The sequence below is a fragment of the Mytilus galloprovincialis genome, chromosome 3 (assembly GCF_965363235.1).
Source record: "Mytilus galloprovincialis chromosome 3, xbMytGall1.hap1.1, whole genome shotgun sequence".
NCBI classification, from domain to species: Eukaryota; Metazoa; Mollusca; class Bivalvia; order Mytilida; family Mytilidae; genus Mytilus; species Mytilus galloprovincialis.
Genome location: NC_134840.1, coordinates 82,514,514 through 82,534,119, shown reverse-complemented (window position 1 = coordinate 82,534,119; position 19,606 = coordinate 82,514,514). Strand labels below are relative to the sequence as shown.

Sequence of the window (19,606 nt, the reverse complement as noted above, 5' to 3'; positions counted from 1 at the left end):
CAAATACTCGTAGCAACTTATTGACAAACACGGGTAACAAATTATGGACAGAACGGGTATTGACAAACACGGGTAACAACTTATTGACAAACACGGGTAACAACTTATTGATAAATACTCGGAATAACTATTGACAAACACGGGTAACAAATTATGGACAGACAATGGTGTGTACTCAAAACAAGATTGGTACAAAATACTGCCAAACTCTTGGAACAACCTATTAACTAAAACATTGAACAACTTTTAGCCAAATATTAGTTTTGACTTATTGACAAACACTGGTAACAACTTTTTAACATAAGAAACCTTAACAGACACCAGATACAAGTTATTTACGCCCAATAAATAAACAAACACTGGTATCAACTTATCAACACATAATAAGTTAACAAACTAAGAAACAACTTATTAAAACACAATAAATAAACAAACACTGGTATCAACTTCTTAACAAACCCAATAAGTTAACAAAAGTCTGACAACTTCTTGACGAACATATTACAACCAGAGACATATAATATGTATTATATGTCTCTGTTACAACTTATAGCCATCATCACACAGAAAAGGGAGATAACTATATGAAAACTGCAGGCTGCGCTGTTACCATTGACAAATGAAACAACTTTTGGAACAACTTTTCGACAAACACAGTGAACAACTTATAGACAAACACTTGAAACACTTTATTAACTACTCTTTGGTCGGTTGTTGTCTTTTTGACACATTCTAGTCCCAATTTTTTTCAAATAAATACAACCAACGGTACAATCAATTTACAATTGACAAACACTTTAACACTTTACAATTATTGTGCGTAAAAGGTAGAAACATGTAGCAATGAATCCAAGAAAACTATGCGGCTACGCTAGCTGTTACCATACTTCGACGTCATAAATATCCCCAATGCCAACGTTATTGTCGAAGTATCGGCAATACACTGCAGCAAGTTAGTTTTTAAAGTCAAGAAATTCATTTTTGAAGATACGAAAATCGACAGACAATTCTGGTGAGTAATGCTATTTCACTTTTTTCAAGTTATGTACTTTATTTATTTAGAAAAAACAACCATAAAACTAAAAACCCTAGAAATCGTGGTATGAGCTCCTATCAAGTCACGACAATTTATTTTATCGCTGGTGCACTAACATGCTAAAACGTCTAAGGTTTAATTAGATGAAGAATTAGTGTTGCCCCAACAAAACATATGTATAATTGTGTTACTGTTGGCTATATTTCGCAGGTCATATGCATATCTACATAAAATTTATAGCGAGACTTCTTGAAAATGCTTATTTAGCAAAATATATTAATAACAATAGCCTAACTATAGGAAAAGTTAGAAATACAAAATAAAAAACACTGAACAGAAGAAAAAAAATGACCAACAGAAGTGACCAATGTGGCGAAAGCAATTTAATTTCTATAATGATTGAATGAGCGATGATTGTAACATTACTAAAAAAAAATCCTCTTCAATGTATAAAAATATTTAAAATAGTAAAAGAACTAAAAATCTATTCAATGAAACCATATTTGATTGCATTATTCAGCAGATTTCGAAATTTAAAAAAAAAAAAATGAAGAGGGTAGGGAAAGAGCGGTGATACAAAATATTTCATTATACGTTTTTAACTAATACTTGGTTCAACAATTGATAGGTTGAGAATGGCAATGTCCATCCAACAAGAGGAAAGGGATCATTTTACCGTGTCCGGGTTTTGTGAGGCCATTTTAAGTACAGCAGAATTCGAGTGTTCGCTTGAGGACATACTAGACAAAAAGGCTTCTGAGGCAAAAAGGCTAATTTGGAAAATGGAATTAAGTATGTATAACTAGTGTCATATTTAAATCTTATTTAGATGAAAAGGTCAATTGTTCAAAATAGTCCGTTCATTTCTGTCCGACTGTATTTAAACATACATCTTTTCTCATTTTTGTTAGGTGTTTTCTGTTATATTTCATTTGACTAAGTTTGAGTTTTCTCTTTAGATTCCAATTTTAGTTGTGTTGGGCACAACACGAATGGGACGCACAATGACCAAAAACCCCTTCAGACATCTAGAGGTCAACATATGGCTTCCAATGGCAGACAAGGGTCAAATACGATATCGATATGTCGCTAAAATTCGCGAATTTCTATTCGGTCATCAAACAAGAGCGTAAAATTTGAACGTTTTAACTGATTCTGTTGTTACAATCTATTGAGAATAATTTAGTCATTTAAGATCTTCTATTTTCAGTTTAGAATTTTAGAATTGTATATTGTTCATAACCGTAAGAAATCTGATTTTCCTCATATGAATATTTATTTGATTTATTTCAACAGAAAGAGAAAATAAGGAAGAGCAGAAATCAGAAAAAGACGAGGATAAAACAGAAATTATAAATAAGGAAGAAAAGAAACCAGAAATGGGTGTGGATATATCGACAGAGCAAAGACCGGGTAATTTGTCTTTGATATTTTTACGTTATTATCACCACTACGTTTTGTTGTGTACAAACATAAGAAGATATTGTATAATTACAAATGAGACAACTCCCCACTCGAGACCAACTATATGTAACCATGTGGCCTTTAATAATGAGTAACACCCATACCGCTCATTCAGTGTATCGTTAATGAAAGTTTTTAAAATTTTCTTCACTGAGAATGACAAATCTGAATGAAAATAAGGAGACAATTAAGATATCATATCATCTCAGATGAAAGTTTGTATTTCTAATTCTTAAGTTAGTTTGTGGCAATGATGGGACTCACAAATATTAAGGCCGGAAGAAAAGCAAGTTAAAGATTTGTCTTTTTTCTTTCTTTCTAGAAATGATAATAACAAAGCCGATCCACGTGCAGAGAATTGGAGAGAACCCATTGAAGAATGCAGTCGGACATATAGATAAGGTACAATAGAGAATTAAGGGAGTATTATAATGGGGTAGATGTTAACGGTAATAAGAATCTAATGTTATACTTTAAGTTGAACAGTGATTTCATTGCTGTTCTTCATATTCACGGTGAAATCTGTTCTCTTTTTTTAAAAATCCCTTTACTACACATTTTCTAAACGGTAAAAGCTAAAGTTGTTCCATTTTATTTTAGCCGAAGGATGTGATTTCTTCCTGCTCGTGTGTCTGATAGTCAGTTGGGTTTTTGTGGTTGTAATTAAAATCAAGAGATTTTGAAGGGCACATTTGAACTTTATGTATATCGTAAATCTTATTTGTTTCAAATTGAAACAACTTTTTGACAATAAATAATAGTTTGATAATAAACTCTTCGTTTTTTAAACGTATCTTGAAATATATCTTTAGTGAGTAATTAACATTTTTGCATCATTTCAATATCAATTTTTCGTGTGCGTGTTGTATTATTTGAAAAATGCTGTATTATTATTATAGGATCCAGTCCAGAATTCTGTGCTGGAAGGATCAATTAATGACAAAGAAACGAAAAGGGACGAAAAGAAAATGAAAAGAGAACTTATTAAAGAGGACAAAATAAGACAGAAGAAAGCTAAAGAAGAGGAAAAGATTGTTAAAACACAATACAAAGCAATCAACAAGAGTATCAAAAGACACACTAAGGATGTGAATTCAAAATGGAAGAAGGAACAAAAGAGAAGAAAGCAGATGAAAAAGATTGGTGAAAAAGCAAATATGATGTTGGAAAAAGGTATTTCTATGTCCTCTTTCTTCAGTCTTCTTCTGACTTAAGGAAATTTGATGGTTGTAGTTGCCGTAGACGTTAGTCTTTTCCAACTTCAACCAACAATTGCCAATGATGGTTTAAAATCAATATGAGAAATGTACAAATTTTTTATTAAATTATCATATTTTAATATTTTCATGATATAATTTATAGAAATTAATTGCCTAATTCAGAGTTTCGTGTACATACAAGATTCACGAACAGTGTCTTACATTTTGAAAATTATTTAGTACATTGTATAACTTAATATTTTAAATTAAAAGAGAGCAAAAATAGACTAAATGCAGCAATAGGTAAATTTCGGATAAACACTACCAAACATTAACCCAGAGTATACTGAGTTTTAAATCTTTCATGAAAACATTAAAATTTCTACATCAGTGTTTATCTTTACAGAAATGAAGAAGATTGAGAAAAAGAGAGTAAAGGACGAAAAGAAGAAAGTATTCCAAGCTATGGATGTTGCTCAGGAAAAGCAAAATGATTTAACAATAGTAAGAATAGATGAAGAAACAGAGAAAAACGAAGACGATAAAAAGGATAAAACTATCGATATTGACGGGGAACAACAAAATGGTTTCAAAATAGTCAAAGCAAATGAAGAGACGGAGAATGAAGATGACGAAATGAAGAAAATGGATCAAACTATCGATTTTGATGGGGAAACACAAAATGATTTCACGAAAGACAAAATAGAGAAAGAGGCAGAGAAAATCGAAGAACAGATAATCAGCTGTGAAAGCATTAAAAAGAATGAAGGGAAAGAAAGTCCCCGAAAAGACGCAAAAGACATTAAACTGAGTCCCAAAAATGCCGGAAAGAAAACTACATTTGCTGCAAGAATCAGTGGATTCTTCCGTTCCTTATCATGTATCAAAAGACAGAAGAAAAGCAAAGATGTGTGTTAATGAACTAGTTATTTTCTAGAAATTGTTATTTTTCTACTTTCTATTTTCTTAATAAAAAGCCAAAATCATTGTTATTTAGCCTTGAGGAACCTGTTTTATTTATAGACTTTATTTGAGAACTAATCTAGTATTTTGTAACTGCTAGTATACTCCTTCTTCAGAAGTTTGTGTCAGTGTAAAACAATTCAAACGAGAAAACTAACGGATATATAGACTTTAATTGAGCTTTAATCTAGCATTTTGTTTCCAAGCTAGTATGCTCCTACTTTGGAAGTTTGTGTCTCTTTTCTTTTTGCTGGTCAAGTTTTGTGTGTGCTACATGCCGATCTTAAAAGGTCAAAATCCCTTTTCAAACTAAGATATGTGTTGATTGACATGTTTTATTCATCAAATGTTATCTTATTACTGTTTTAATTTTTAATTTTCTAAACGAGAAGCCAAAAATCAAGGGTTTATTTACTAGATATTTGTCTATGGACTAGCTTTTAGTAACAACTACCTGGTGGGTAAGGTTGTCCTGCGAGAGAACGTTCTGTGTTGGTGATTCGGTCCTGACTGTTGCTGGTGGGTCCTGATTCTGTTCTGGTGGGTTTGTTTACATTGATAAAACAACCGTTTTGTTGCTTATTTTTTTCTGTTATACGTCATAAGTACTATGCAATGAATATTACAACTTATTGCAAAAGTCGTGAAGGTTCGCCAAACGAAATTGTCCTGTCGACGTGCTGGTGATTAGAAAAAGGTCCTGGTTTTGTTCTCCTATGTCCTGCTTCTGTGCCTTTATATCTAAGCTAAAAGTGGCAAATATTCAAAACCATTGATGCTCTACAAGTTATCTGTTATTTGTCTCCTCAAAATTGTCATTGTCGTGAATCTGTTTACTATTATGAAAAAAATAACATATATTTTTTTTTGGAATTACTGTTTTCTGTTTTCTCATTTAAGATGATTTAAAATGCTGTTATCAATATTTTAAATTAACTGTAATCTTATTTGCTGATCTGTTAACAGAACCCCTCTTGTCCCATTTTAAGATAAGAAAATATGTTTACGATCTTCGGGATTACGATCCTTTTGCACGATCACTGAAATATGGTGTAAAATATTCAATACCGATATAAAAAAGATGATGTGGTATGTTTGTCAATAGACAAATTTCCAATAAGAAACCAAAGGAAGTATGTGTAAACCACCATAATGTTGTACGACCTTCAACAATGACCCAAAAATCAAAATGTAAAAGGTTTTGCATAAAATGTGTAGTATAAATATGGAACAAAGGATTTTTTTCTAATAAAATTGAGAATGGAAACGGGGATGTGTCAGAAACGACAACATGATCATAGAGGAGACAAAAGTCGAAGGCCACCAATGGGTTTTCAACACAGCGAAAAAATATCGCACCCAGAGGCGGGCTTCAGACGGCCCTTACACAAAATGTAATCTAGTTCATTAAAAATGGATGTCACATTCAACTTCATTACATATAAATGAACTAAAATTTAAAAAAAAAACAAAGTTAAGAGGGTCCAGACTTTTGCCAGGCGCTAAAATGAGTTGGGATTAAACATGTTCTGTAGAAATCAGTCACAAATAAAGTTGATCAAGGCAACAATCAGGTGTGTGCCTGAACACTTTTGTGGTGTGAGTGCCAGTGAGACAACTCTCCATCCAAATAACAATTTAAAAAAGTAAACCATTATAAGTCAATATACGACCTTAAACACGGAGCCTTGGCTCACACCGAACAAGTTTAGATAATAATTTCAGTGTAGTTCCTAAGCATCCTGAATATTTTCTCTGACAAATTTGTACGAAACTGTAGATACTTTTCTTTTTATTCAACCAAATGAAATTCGGCCTTGTTTCTGTGTGTAAGAATCATGTGTCTTCAGCAGCTTAAATCAGATTACTTTGTGATCAATTTAGTGCTGACTTAAAGGACGACAATAGTAAATTGCGGGGTGGGGGGGGGGGGATAAGGAATAGGAAGGTCACAGTGAAATTTTTAAGCTTGGAATAGTTTTGAAATTCTAAAATTGGTGGTAATAAAAAATAATTTGATGCAGATGTTCAAGAACGATTTTATTATTTTACAATAAAAACATTTTCCAAGAGTGAAAGGGAATTTCCCGTAAGATTAAAAAGTTACACTTTAAAAGAAAACTTAAAGCTACTAGTATTAAGTGTCACTTGCAGTATCTTTACGATTTTTTTCAACATAATTTTTTTGTCTGAACGGTTGTCAGTTTTTTTTTTCGAAAGTTCGAAAGAACACTCAAAACATATTTCACTATTTTATGGAAGGACAGAGAATGGAAACGAAATAATCTAGAAAACACTAAACTACATAAAAAAAAATAACTTTTGCATTGTATAATCTCAAAATAAGGTGGGTTGTCAATGATTTTTGGTTAAGATTTAAGGGGTGGGAGTGAACGATGTTCCTACTGTTCTATATTTATATATTTTTGTTGAATAAATATATATGCTTTAATTTTAATTGAAAATGAGTGAAAAATGAGTAAACGAAAAAAAAAATCATTTTAAATGCAAAAATACCAGTTGCAACCTTTAGTTTCTTTATTTATATACATGTATGTATATGAATATAATTATGAAAGACAGCAGGGTCACCAGGGTGTAACGTCCATGTCATCTGAAATAAATACTAAGCATAGATCTTGAAATTGACATACAGTGTATAACCATAGAATTTATAAAAAAAAAAACAATCCTCTCACGTATGAATTGGGGGAAAAAATCAGAAAAGAAGATTGAAATGCGAAAGTTTACGTGCTGTAGGTGCAACAGCATACCGACAGCTTACATGTCTCGTCTGGTGGTTTCTAAAAAGTCCGATTCAATTTATAACCTTTTCGTTACAACAAAGTTATCGAGATTTTGTTGAGGATTTAACCATTTACGACAACTAGAAAACTTTTTAGAATTTCATGCAAAGAAGGCTTAAAGTCTTTCATCAAAAAATACTATCACTTTCTTCTTATCCTATGTTAACTTCTATGCAATTTCCATCCATTCATGATCATTAAATTGCAAACTACTTCTTGGTATCTTCCAAATGCCTTTATAATGTCTGATGTATACATAGTTATGAAAATAATTCTGTTGTGAGCACAAGAATCACTGCACACTTTTAAAGTTCTGTTGTTTATCAAACATTAAAATGTGAACATAAATTTTGCGAAATTTTTCGATCAGTACGATTGATATTTTCATCTAAGAGAACATGGTTTATCTACTAGTATTAGTTAAAAATGCAGCTTTGAACTAGCGTTTAGAAACTGCGAGTATTCCTTGTTCAATAATGTGTGTCTTTATATTATTAGTTTATGTGGAAAATTGTTGTGTTGTTACACCACTGTATCTATGAAGGAGGAACGGAGGAGGGGTTTATTGGATGGAGGTGAGAAGGGGTGTATGGAGTGCAAACAAACATGTTTAAAATGACTATGCGGCATTGGATTTGATCATTGTTGAAAGTCGTACGGTAAAATTTCGGTGTCATTTGGTCTTTTGTGGAGAGTTGTCTCATTGGCAATCATACCATATCTTCTTTTTTTATATTTTAAGCCTTGTCAAGAGTTCCAAAAGACAAGCTTTTGTAGATGGTTGCCTTCGGATATATTTGTAATTTATTAAAAGTTGTAGTTAAAATCAGGCCGAATGTATTCATTTTTTTATCGTTTACATTTTAATAGCTAGCCTAGTATTCGTTAAGATTTTTGCTCGTTGCTGAAGGTCATACATGTACTTTGAATTGCAATTGTTCACATCTTGTTTAATTCTAGTTAGTTTTTACCACTCATGCACGAAAAGCAAGTCTAGGTCGTTTTTTTTTTTTAATCCAGTCGAAATTTATTGAAGACGGTGTATTTATTAAGGACGAAATTAGAGATACCAGTAGTTGGATCATCTGACGTCGTATTGTTAACTGAAATAAACAAGTCAAACCTTTATTCATGTTATAAAAGTCGCTTTACTTACCTTTTTAAACTGTTTTAGTTAACATATTTTGCAGAGAATCATCAATTTAATGGCATTTTTAAAATATCTAAAATAAAACTATTCTAATTCGATATATTTTCATCCTATATTTGACGGAATATGTTGCCCTTTAACGTAATATAATCTACGCTTATAAACAGTCAAATGAATGCACAAAAGAAAAAAATGAGTCACAGATCCGATTGAATACAATTATCTGCCAAATTTGATTGATTTTGTAAGATTAGCAGTTTTAAATAGGATCAAGTTTTTATCCAAAATCACCAGCACCGTATCAGGACCCACCAACACAATGGCAGGACCCACCAGCACAGTATCAGGACATGAATAAACTGAGAAAATGCAAATTTTTAATAAATTGCACTGGTTTTTCACAAAATAATTTTGTCGTGTGGGTTTGGGTATAGAAAGCGCACTCCAGGAGCATTTTTGTTTTATTTTTTCAGTTCTACATTTTCTGAAAAGGAGCATTTTTTTTCTGTTACGCTTACTGAAACAGTTTAGAGGTTCACTTTTTTATTGGTTTGCATATGAACCCATAAAAAAACAAAATTGAAAAATCTCAACTGTTTCCTTCCATTTTTATGAGAGAAAACGCCAAAAATCATCATTTTCGTCTTTGTTTACATAATTTTACTGATCACCAGTCAGGACCGAATCACCAGCACATAACGTTTTCTCGCAGGAAAACCCGACCCAACGTAAACTAGTTCTATTAGAAAGGCATCAACCCGGAAAAGTGATATTTTTTTAATATTAAACCATACGATTTCTTAAATCTATACGTAATTTAGTGAAAAGTGAATTATAAAAAAAAAGAAAATGTGGTATGATTGCCAATGAGACAACTCTCCACAACAGACCAAAATGACACAGAAATAACAACTATATATCTTCGTAGGGCCTTCAACTATGAGCAAAGCCCATAATCAGCTATAAAAGGTCCCGAAATGACAATGTAAAACAATTCGAGCGAGAAAACTAACGGTCTTATTTATGTACAAAAAATGAACGAATAACAAATATGTAATACATAAACAAACGACAACCACTGAATTACAGGCTCCTGACTTGGGACAGGCACTTACATATATAATGTTATTATCTCATTGAAAATATATGTATGTATCGGTCAGGAACATTACTAATGTCTTTTTACTCTTTAGTGTGTTGTGCCCTTTGAGGAATTAGTTCTAGTCGACAGATAAGTAGTCTGTTTAAATCATGCGTAGCATATCTAGAAGTTTGGAACAATTTAGACTTCCCGTGTTGTCATGTGACAAATTAACCAGTGACGAGATTCATCAGAGCAATTTAGACTTGCGGTGTTGTCATGTGACATATTAACCAGTGACGAGTTTCATCAGAGCAATTTATATTTGCTGTGTTGTCATGTGACATTAACCACTGACGAGATTTATCAGAGCAGTTTAGAGTAATTTGGACTTGCCGTGTTGTCATGTGATATATTAACCACTGAAGAGATTCATCAGAGCGATTTAGACTTCCATGTAGTCATGTGACAAATTAACCAGGGACGAGATTTATCTGAGCAATTTAGACTTTCCGTGTTGTCATGTGACATATTAACCAGTGACGAAATGTATCAGAGCAATTTAGACTTGCCGTGTTGTCATGTGACTTATTAACCACTGACGAGATTCATATTTCTAATAAAACATATGAAGTTCTGCCAGCTTAAAATTGGTTTTTGAGATCTCAACCATCGACCTTTTAAATAAAATAAAATCGATAGAACTAACAACAAAAAACAACAATACAATCATGTTAAATAAATAAAAGGTTGACCAGTCTTTGATTGGCCGATGTGATGATATAGGCCGGAAGCTCTCATTTCTTTTACGGTTGGCTTCGTTTCTGTAATCCTCAATTGTATTTTCTCTATATTTTAGCACATCATTTAGTCAATTTTCTCTATTATTTGTTTGTTTTAGCCATCTCATGATTTTGCATTATTTGGTCCATTAGTATCTATTCTTTATATATAATATTTTATATTTTCAATTTTAAATGCAGACCAAAAATCTTTAAGTCCGTTTCAATATATATTTAAAAATAAAGATGTGGTACGATTGCCAACGAGACAACTATTTATAAGAGACAAAATGACATAGAAATCATAATTAACAACTATAGGTCATCGTATGGCCTTCAACAATGAGCTAATATATAAAAAAGAAGATGTGGTATTATTGCCAATGAGACAACTATCCACAAAAGACCAAAATGACACAGACATTAACAACTAGATGTTCTCTCAAGTAAACTATTTAATTTGTGGTTGGAATAATCAAGCAAAAACACCGATCATTGAAAACAGTGTTTATACGAGTATTGAATATTGTTTTTATTGGTATTAATATTGATTTTGTTATCAGTAAATTAAAAGCAAACTAAATATTACTAGTATGTTATATAATATATACACATTCATCGATCTACAATCTGGGATTCCTGTATCTTGGAACTGCACAAAGTTATGTGTTTTTCTTACTATTTATGACGCCTTTTCCCTAAATGCATTGGATGTTGGAAGAGAACAGATCGATAATTTAGCCTTTAGATGCATGATCTTTTTTATTAGTTGTTAGTGGCTAGTAATATTTAGCTGTCAGTGAACTGCGAGTACTTTCAGATCTGTAACTAGTGTCTTTTTGTTGCTGGGATGTACAAGTACCTGGCCAAGTCCACTTGTATTTATACTCATTTGTAGTATTTGTATTTTTATCCATCTGATGAGTAAAGCCTTTTTAACTGATTCTTATAGTTCGTTCTTATGTTGTACTGTTATACCACAGGCACTTGTCTCAAAAAAAAAATTTCCTATATACCTTAATATATCACCAAACAAAATGAAGGGAAGTGAGGGTTTTTAAATCAACAAAAGGCTACGAATGAGTCTGAAATGACAACGAATTTATGAATGACGGTCAATAAATGGAGACATAAAGACCACTCCCAGCAGGCAGGTTGCAGTCTGGTCTTGATGAATTAAATACAATATATCAGTTCGGCGAAACAGCAGAACTGCAAACCTCCACCTCCCCCCCCCCCCCCCCCCAAAAAAAAGATACGCCCAACGAGAGTTAATTAACTTATGTTCTTTAGAATAGGATGGGGTGTTTGGGGTTAAACATTCTCAATCCTGTATCGCTTTGAAGGTGTCATGATTGTTAGTCTCAGTGTAAGCAATGTGTTACTGTATTTTGAATTTCAAAATGACTGAGTGACGTTTTTTTTCGACGCACTCGTCAACTCCACCATAGCGAATCACATGACTTTGACATGATAAGTAAATACCAGCGAAAAATATCTTAATAAGTAAAGAATTGTCGCATAAACATTAAAGACACGGGAAATGCAATGTTCCCGAAGTCTAGTCTGATTAATCATTTTACAAAAAAAACAAAGTCCGAGCTAAAAAGGGGGGGGGTGTACGCCCTCTACGCCCCCTCTGGATCCGCTACTGTTTGGAGAGTCTTTGTATTCATTTGATGACTTAAGCCTATTTTAGCTGCTTCTTATAGTTTGTTCTTATATTGAATTGTTACACCACTATCCTAGTTTTTTTTGCCTCTTTTGTGGAGTTTTCTAAATGCAAGCATACCTCATCTAATTTTGAGTATTTGGTGCTACTATCCAACATCTAAAATAAAAACAGTTTAACGTATGATCTAATCAGAAAGGCATTCACATCAAAGCATGCACAAATGGAACAAGGGTGGTGGACGCCATAATGGCTGAATGTGCATCGAAGGTTAATCCAAACCCTTGAATTTATATATATAAAAAAAATAACTGAAAGTTCTTCTAAAAAAGAGAAACACATATAGCCGGTAATATCTGATAAATATTACTACTTGTAGCATTACATATCGTGCGAATTCAGCATAAAAGTACTAAAGTATCACGAATCACACCAAACGATTATTATCCACATTGATATGTGTCCACACTTTTCAGTCTGTAATAAAATATCAGTATTTTGCGGCGTCGATACAGCATTCATATTTTTTTTATGATGTCAAGAACATGGTCTACAACTGTAATTGACAGAGAAAACTTCAAACAGCAGAAATGTTCCGTAAAGTAATACCTATAATCAAATCAGCTAAATGGCCCGGTGAAACTGTCTCCCTGGTCTCTTAGAGTTATTGCTTTTGAATAGTGATTTTTATCAATTTTTTTTATTTAGTCTATTGAAGAAACTATGATAGGTGGGGGATTCCTTTAAAAGCTGGTAAGAACTAAACGACCAACACTTTGAACAATTTTTAGCCAAATATAAGTTTTCCAAATGTCATTATGATAAAGAAACACCAGAAACAAGTTATTTACGCCCAATAAATAAACAATCACTGGTATAATCAACACATAATAAATTATAACAAACTAGGAAACAACTTATTAATACACAATAAATAAACAAACACTGGTATCAACTTATTAACAAACCTAATAAATTAACAAAAGTCTGTGACATTACAACTTATTAGTCATCATCGCACAGAAAAGGGAGTTAACAAAGAATCAGAGAAACTGCAGGCTGTGCTGTTACCAATGACAAACACTTGGGAAAATCTTTTTGACACACACAGTCGGAAACTTATTGATAAGCACAGTGGACAATTTATTGACCAACACATTGCAATTTATTTGGCGTTATCACACAAAAAAGGTAGATACAGTGAATGTTAGAAATCTATGCGGCAGCGCTGTTGCCATACTTCGACGTCATAAATATCCCCAATGCCAACGTTCATTGTCGAAGTATCGGCAATACGCTGCACAGCGGAATAAGTTTTCAAAGTCTAGAAATTTATTCTATTCAGCTTTTTGAAGATAAGAAAATCGAAAGACAATTCTGGTGAGTAATGTTATTTCACTTTATTTAAGTAATGCACTTTTCAATCAGTTATTTATTTAGAAAGAACAGCCATAAAACATATTTAGAAAGAGCAACCATAAAACAAAAAACCCTTTTCAATGTATATTAACATTTTCATGTATACATGTAGAACTACAAAAAATCTTTTAATGTGAAGCCATATTTGATTGCAGCAGATTTCGAAATTTAAAAAACGAAGGAAGGTTAGAAAAAAAGGGTGACGGATTTATAAAAGTTTTTCCAAACTTGTTTCCGAATCCCATATTTGAACTTTATGTAACATTGTAATATATCTCTTGTATTTTTTCATTAATAAATACTGTTTACACTGAAAAAGGGGGTGATACAAAAGATTGTATGATACATTTTTAATTAATAGTTGGTTCAACAATTAATAGGTTGAGAATGGCGATGTCCACCCAACAAGAGGAAAGGGATCATTTTACCGTGTCCGGGTTTTGTGAGGCCATTTTAAGTACAGCAGAATTCGAGTGTTCGCTTGAGGACATAAAGGACAAAAAGGCTTCTGAGGCAAAGAGGCTAATTTGGAAAATGGAATTAAGTATGTATTACTAGTGTCATATGTAAATCTTATTTTGATAAAAAGGTCAATTGTTCAAAATAGTCCGTTCTCTTCTGTCACTGTATTTAAACCTACATCTTTTCTCAGTTTTGTTAGGAGTTTTCTGTTATATTTCATTTGACTAAGTTTGAGTTTTCTCTTTAGATTCCAATTTTAGTTGTGTTGGGCACAACATGAATGGGATGCACAATGACCAAAAACCCCTTCGGACATCTAGAGGTCAACATATGGCTTCCAATGGTAGACAAGGGTCAAATACGATATGTCGCTAAAATTCACGAATTTCTATTCGGTCATCAAACAAGAGCGTAAAATTCGAACGTTTTAACTGATTCTGTTGTTACAATCTACTGAGAATAATTTCATGTAACATCTTTTTTTTTTATTGTTTATATAGTTTTAGAATTGTATATTGTTCATAACGATAAGAAAGGTGATTTTCCTCATATGAATATATATTTGATTTATTTCAACAGAAAGAGAAAATAAGGAAGAGCAGAAATCAGAAAAAGACGAGGATATAACAGAAATTATGAATAAGGAAGAAAAGAAACCAGAAATGGGTGTGGATATATCAACAGAGCAAAGACGGGGTAATACTTCTTTGATATTTTTACGCACTATCACCGCTACGTTTGATTGGTGTGTACAAAAATAAAAAGATGTCACCGGGTATGATTGCAAATGAGACAACTCCCCACAAGAGACCAAATATGTTACTGTATGGACTTTAATAATGAGCAACACCCATACCGCTTATTCAGAAAAAAGATATATGAAAGTGTTTCAAATTTTCTTCACTGAGAATGACAAATCTGAAAAAAGGAGGAAAAAATACAGGTATCATATCATCTCAGATGAAAGTTTATATTTTTAATTCTTAAGTTAGTTGCTGTGACCCACAAATCTAAAGGATGGAGGTAAAGAAAGTTAAAGATTTTTCTTTTTTCTTTCTTTCTAGAAATGATAATAACAAGGCCGATCCACGTGCAAAGAATCGGAGAGAACCCATTGAAGAATGCAGTCGGACATATAAACAAGGTACAATAGAGAATTAAGGGGATATTGTAATGGGGTAGATAGATGTTAGTGGTAATAAGAATCCAATATTAAACTTTAAGTTGAACAGTGATTCCATTGCTGTTCTTCATATTAACGATGAAATCTGTTCTCCTTTTAAAAATTCCTTTAATGTAACGTTGCAACACATTTTCTAAACGGTAAAAGCTAAAGTTGTTCCATTTTATTTTAGCCGAAGGATGTGCTTTCTTCGTGCTCATGTGCCTGATAGTCAGTTGGGTTTCGGTAGTTGTAATGAAAATCAAGAGTATTTTTCAATGGTACATTTGAACTTAATGTATGCCGTAAATCTTATTTGTTTCAAATTTAAACAACTTTTTGACATTTCGATAATAAACTTTTCGTTTTTTAAACGTATCTTGGCCAAAAGTATTCGTCACGTGCATTTTTTTTTTGCTATTATTTCATACAAAAACACATATTTTCAAAAAAATATTTTGAGGGCATTTTTGGTTGGATTTTTATCAACAAGGCCTTTAAAGACGTAGAATTGTCTAAAGTTTGTTTGTTTATTTGGTTTAAGTTTTGTCTTCAGGTGTTTTTGTTTTCTCTTGTATGAACACATACAATACATTTTTATAATTTAAATTTGTTGAATACATAGCGAATTTCTGAACTGGAAGGATCAATAAATGACAAAGAAACGAAAAAGGACGAAAGGAAAATGAAAAAAGAACTTATGAAAGAGGAAAAAATAAAACAGAAAAAAGCTAAAGAAGAGGAAATGATTGTTAAAACACAGTTCAAAGCAATCGAAAAGAGTAACCAAAGACACAATAAGGATGTGAAGTCAAAATGGAAGAAGGAACAAAAGAGGAGAAAGCAGATGAAAAAGATGGTTGAAAAAGGAAATAGGAATTTAGAAAAAGGTATTTATTTCATAAATATGTCTACTTTCTTCAGTCTTCTTCTGACTTAACGAGTTTTGATGGTTATAGTTGCCGTAGGCGTAAGTCTTTTCTAACTTCAACCAACCATTGCCAATGATGTATTAAAATCAATGAAAGAAATGTACAAATTTCTAGTTCAATTATGATCATATTTCACATTTTTATGATATAATGTATAGAAATTAATTGTCTAATTCAGAGTTCCATGTACATACACGATTCATGAAAAGTTTGTCTTATAGTTTTTAGTAGAACTTAATATTTTAAATTTAACGAGAAATAAATATACAAAATGCGGGTAATAGATAAATTTAGGATCAACAATGCAAAAAATAAACCAAGAGTGCACCGGGAGTTTAAAATCTTTTATGAAAACATTATGAAATTTCTACATCCGTGTTTATCTTTACAGAAATGAAGAAGATCGAGAAAAGGAGAGTAAAGGACGAAAAGAAGAAAGTATTCCAAGCTATTGATGTTGCTCAAGAAAAGCAAAATGATTTAACAACAGTAAGAACAGATGAAGAAACAGAGAAAAATGAAGAAGATAAAAATAAAACTATCGATATTGATGGGGAACAACAAAATGGTTCCAAAATAGTCAAAGCAAATGAAGAGACAGAGAATGACGAAGACGAGAGGAAGACAACAGATCAAACAATCGATGTTGAGAAAAACAAAACAGAGAAAGAGACAGAGATAACCGAAGACGAGAGGGAGACAACAGATCAAACAATCGACGTTGAGAAAAACAAAACAGAGAAAGAGACAGAGATAACCATAACCAAAGACGAGAGGGAGACAACAGATCAAACAATCGACGTTGAGAAAAACGAAACAGAGAAAGAGACAGAGATAACCGAAGACGAGAGGGAGACAACAGATCAAACAATCGACGTTGAGAAAAACAAAACAGAGAAAGAGACAGAGATAACCGAAAACGAGAGGGAGACAACAGATCAAACAATCGATGTTGAGAAAAACGAAACAGAGAAAGAGACAGAGATAACCGAAGACGAGAGGGAGACAACAGATCAAACAATCGACGTTGAGAAAAACAAAACAGAGAAAGAGACAGAGATAACCGAAGACGAGAGGGAGACAACAGATCAAACAATCGATGTTGAGAAAAACAAAACAGAGAAAGAGACAGAGATAACCGAAGACGAGAGGGAGACAACAGATCAAACAATCGATGTTGAGAAAAACAAAACAGAGAAAGAGACAGAGATAACCGAAGACGAGAGGGAGACAACAGATCAAACAATCGATGTTGAGAAAAACAAAACAGAGAAAGAGACAGAGATAACCGAAGACGAGAGGGAGACAACAGATCAAACAATCGATGTTGAGAAAAACAAAACAGAGAAAGAGACAGAGATAACCGAAGACGAGAGGGAGACAACAGATCAAACAATCGATGTTGAGAAAAACAAAACAGAGAAAGAGACAGAGATAACCGAAGACGAGAGGGAGACAACAGATCAAACAATCGACGTTGAGAAAAACAAAACAGAGAAAGAGACAGAGATAACCGAAGACGAGAGGAAGACAACAGATCAAACAATCGACGTTGAGAAAAACAAAACAGAGAAAGAGACAGAGATAACCGAAGACGAGAGGGAGACAACAGATCAAACAATCGACGTTGAGAAAAACAAAACAGAGAAAGAGACAGAGATAACCGAAGACGAGAGGAAGACAACAGATCAAACAATCGACGTTGAGAAAAACAAAACAGAGAAAGAGACAGAGATAACCGAAGACGAGAGGGAGACAACAGATCAAACAATCGATGTTGAGAAAAACAAAACAGAGAAAGAGACAGAGATAACCGAAGACGAGAGGAAGACAACAGATCAAACAATCGACGTTGAGAAAAACAAAACAGAGAAAGAGACAGAGATAACCGAAGACGAGAGGGAGACAACAGATCAAACAATCGATGTTGAGAAAAACAAAACAGAGAAAGAGACAGAGATAACCGAAGGACAGACAATCACCTGTGATAGTATTGGAAATAATGAAGTGAAAGAAAATTCCGAAAATGATGCAAAAGACATTAAAATGAGTACCAAAAATGCCGGAAAGAAAACCACATTTGCTGCCAGAATCAGTGGATTCTTCCGATCCTTATTGTGTATCAAAAGACAAAAGAAAAGCAAAGATGTGTGTTGATGAACTAGTTATTTTCTAACAATTCTTATTTTTCTACACTCTATTTTCTTAATAAAAAGCCAAAATCATTGTTATTTAGCCTTGAGGAACCTGTTTTATTTAGAGACTTTATTTGAGAATTAATCTAGTATTTTGTAACTGCTAGTATACTCCTACTTCAAAAGTTTGTGTCTCTTCTCTTTTTGCTGGTTTTTGTGTGTGCGTCATGCCGATCTTAAAAGGTCAAACTAAGATATGTGTTGATTAATATGTTTTATTCATCAAATGTTTTCTTATTAATGTTTTAATGTTTAATTTTCTAAACGAAAACCCAAAAAGCAAGGGTTTATATCTACTAGATAAACGTCATAAGTACCATGCAATGCATATATATTACAACTTATGATTGCAGAAATCATGCAAGTTCGCCAAACGAAATTGTCCTGTCGACGTGCTGGTGATAGAAAAAAGGTCCTGGTTCTGTTCTCCTATGTCCTGGTTCTGTTCTATGTCCTGGTTCAAAATCATTGATGCCCTACTGTTAATGACTAGTAAGCTATTATCTGTTTCCTTTAAATCGACATTGTTGTTAAGATGATTTAAAACGCTGTTATTGGTTATCAATATTTTAAATCCTATTTGCTGACCTGTAAATAGAACTCCTACTGTCCCATTTTAAGATATATGAAAATATGTTTACTGTGACGATTTTCGGGATAAAGACCCTTTTGCACGATCACCAAAATATAGTGTAAAATATTCAATACCTGTATAAAAAAGATGATGTGGTATGTTTGTCAATAGACACATTTCCAATAAGAAACCAAGGAAGTATGTGTAAACAACCATAATCTTGTACGACCTTCTATCATGACCCAAAAATCAAAATGTAAAATGTTTTGCATAAAAATGGAAGTATAAATATAGAACAAATGATTTTCCCGAATAAAATTGAGAATGGAAACGGGGATGTGTAAGAGACAACAACATGACCATAGAGCGAGACAAAAGTAGAAGGCCACCAATGGGTTTTAAACAGAGCGAAAAAATACCGCATCCAGAGGTAAACTGGTCCGTCGTTCTATCTATAGCTTCGCATCGCAGTGTAGCGACAAGTGAACACAACAGGGGTCCAGTTTAATCCAGAGGCGGGCTTCAGACGGCCCTTACACAAAATGTAATCTAGTTCATTAAAAATGGATGTCACATTCAACTTTATTACCGTGATATACATCAACTAAAATTTATATATAAAAAAAAACAAAGGCAAGAGGCTCCTGATTTTTGCCAGGCGCTAAAATGAGTCGGGATTAAACATGTTCTGTAAAAATCAGGCACAAA

General features: G+C 32.9%; 2 protein-coding genes across 3 annotated transcripts; both read left to right on the top strand.

Moving 5' to 3' along the window:
• Positions 1 to 1,670: 1,670 nt before the first annotated feature.
• On the top strand, positions 1,671 to 4,672 carry LOC143069140 (uncharacterized). Its single transcript, XM_076243625.1, has 5 exons — positions 1,671 to 1,828; positions 2,333 to 2,449; positions 2,823 to 2,902; positions 3,400 to 3,673; positions 4,106 to 4,672. The coding sequence occupies exons 1-5, from the start codon at positions 1,672 to 1,674 to the stop codon at positions 4,615 to 4,617; spliced, it is 1,140 nt and encodes a 379-aa protein (XP_076099740.1). The 5' UTR covers position 1,671; the 3' UTR covers positions 4,618 to 4,672.
• Positions 4,673 to 13,430: 8,758 nt separating this feature from the next.
• Positions 13,431 to 18,360, top strand: LOC143069138 (uncharacterized). Of its 2 annotated transcripts, XM_076243622.1 has the most exons (6): positions 13,431 to 13,534; positions 13,954 to 14,117; positions 14,615 to 14,731; positions 15,100 to 15,179; positions 15,823 to 16,087; positions 16,521 to 18,360. In XM_076243622.1, exons 2-6 carry the CDS (start codon positions 13,961 to 13,963, stop codon positions 18,284 to 18,286), a joined length of 2,385 nt encoding a protein of 794 aa, XP_076099737.1. In that variant the 5' UTR covers positions 13,431 to 13,534; positions 13,954 to 13,960; the 3' UTR covers positions 18,287 to 18,360. The 2 variants fall into 2 exon arrangements, with proteins under 2 accessions (XP_076099737.1, XP_076099738.1); XM_076243623.1 differs by lacking the exon at positions 13,431 to 13,534 and having other exon boundaries at positions 13,845 to 14,117.
• The last annotated feature ends 1,246 nt before the right edge of the window (positions 18,361 to 19,606 follow it).

What these genes read in the sequence shown, in the direction of transcription:
- LOC143069138 (XM_076243622.1), top strand. Translation starts at nt 13,961, where the DNA reads ATGGCGATGTCCACCCAACAAGAGGAAAGGGATCATTTTACCGTGTCC. An exon ending in AATTTGGAAAATGGAATTAA is followed by an intron (nt 14,118 to 14,614) that starts GTATGTATTACT and finishes TTATTTCAACAG; the next exon opens with AAAGAGAAAATAAGGAAGAG. An exon ending in ATCAACAGAGCAAAGACGGG is followed by an intron (nt 14,732 to 15,099) that starts GTAATACTTCTT and finishes CTTTCTTTCTAG; the next exon opens with AAATGATAATAACAAGGCCG.
- LOC143069140 (XM_076243625.1), top strand. Translation starts at nt 1,672, where the DNA reads ATGGCAATGTCCATCCAACAAGAGGAAAGGGATCATTTTACCGTGTCC. An exon ending in AATTTGGAAAATGGAATTAA is followed by an intron (nt 1,829 to 2,332) that starts GTATGTATAACT and finishes TTATTTCAACAG; the next exon opens with AAAGAGAAAATAAGGAAGAG. An exon ending in CAGTCGGACATATAGATAAG is followed by an intron (nt 2,903 to 3,399) that starts GTACAATAGAGA and finishes TTATTATTATAG; the next exon opens with GATCCAGTCCAGAATTCTGT.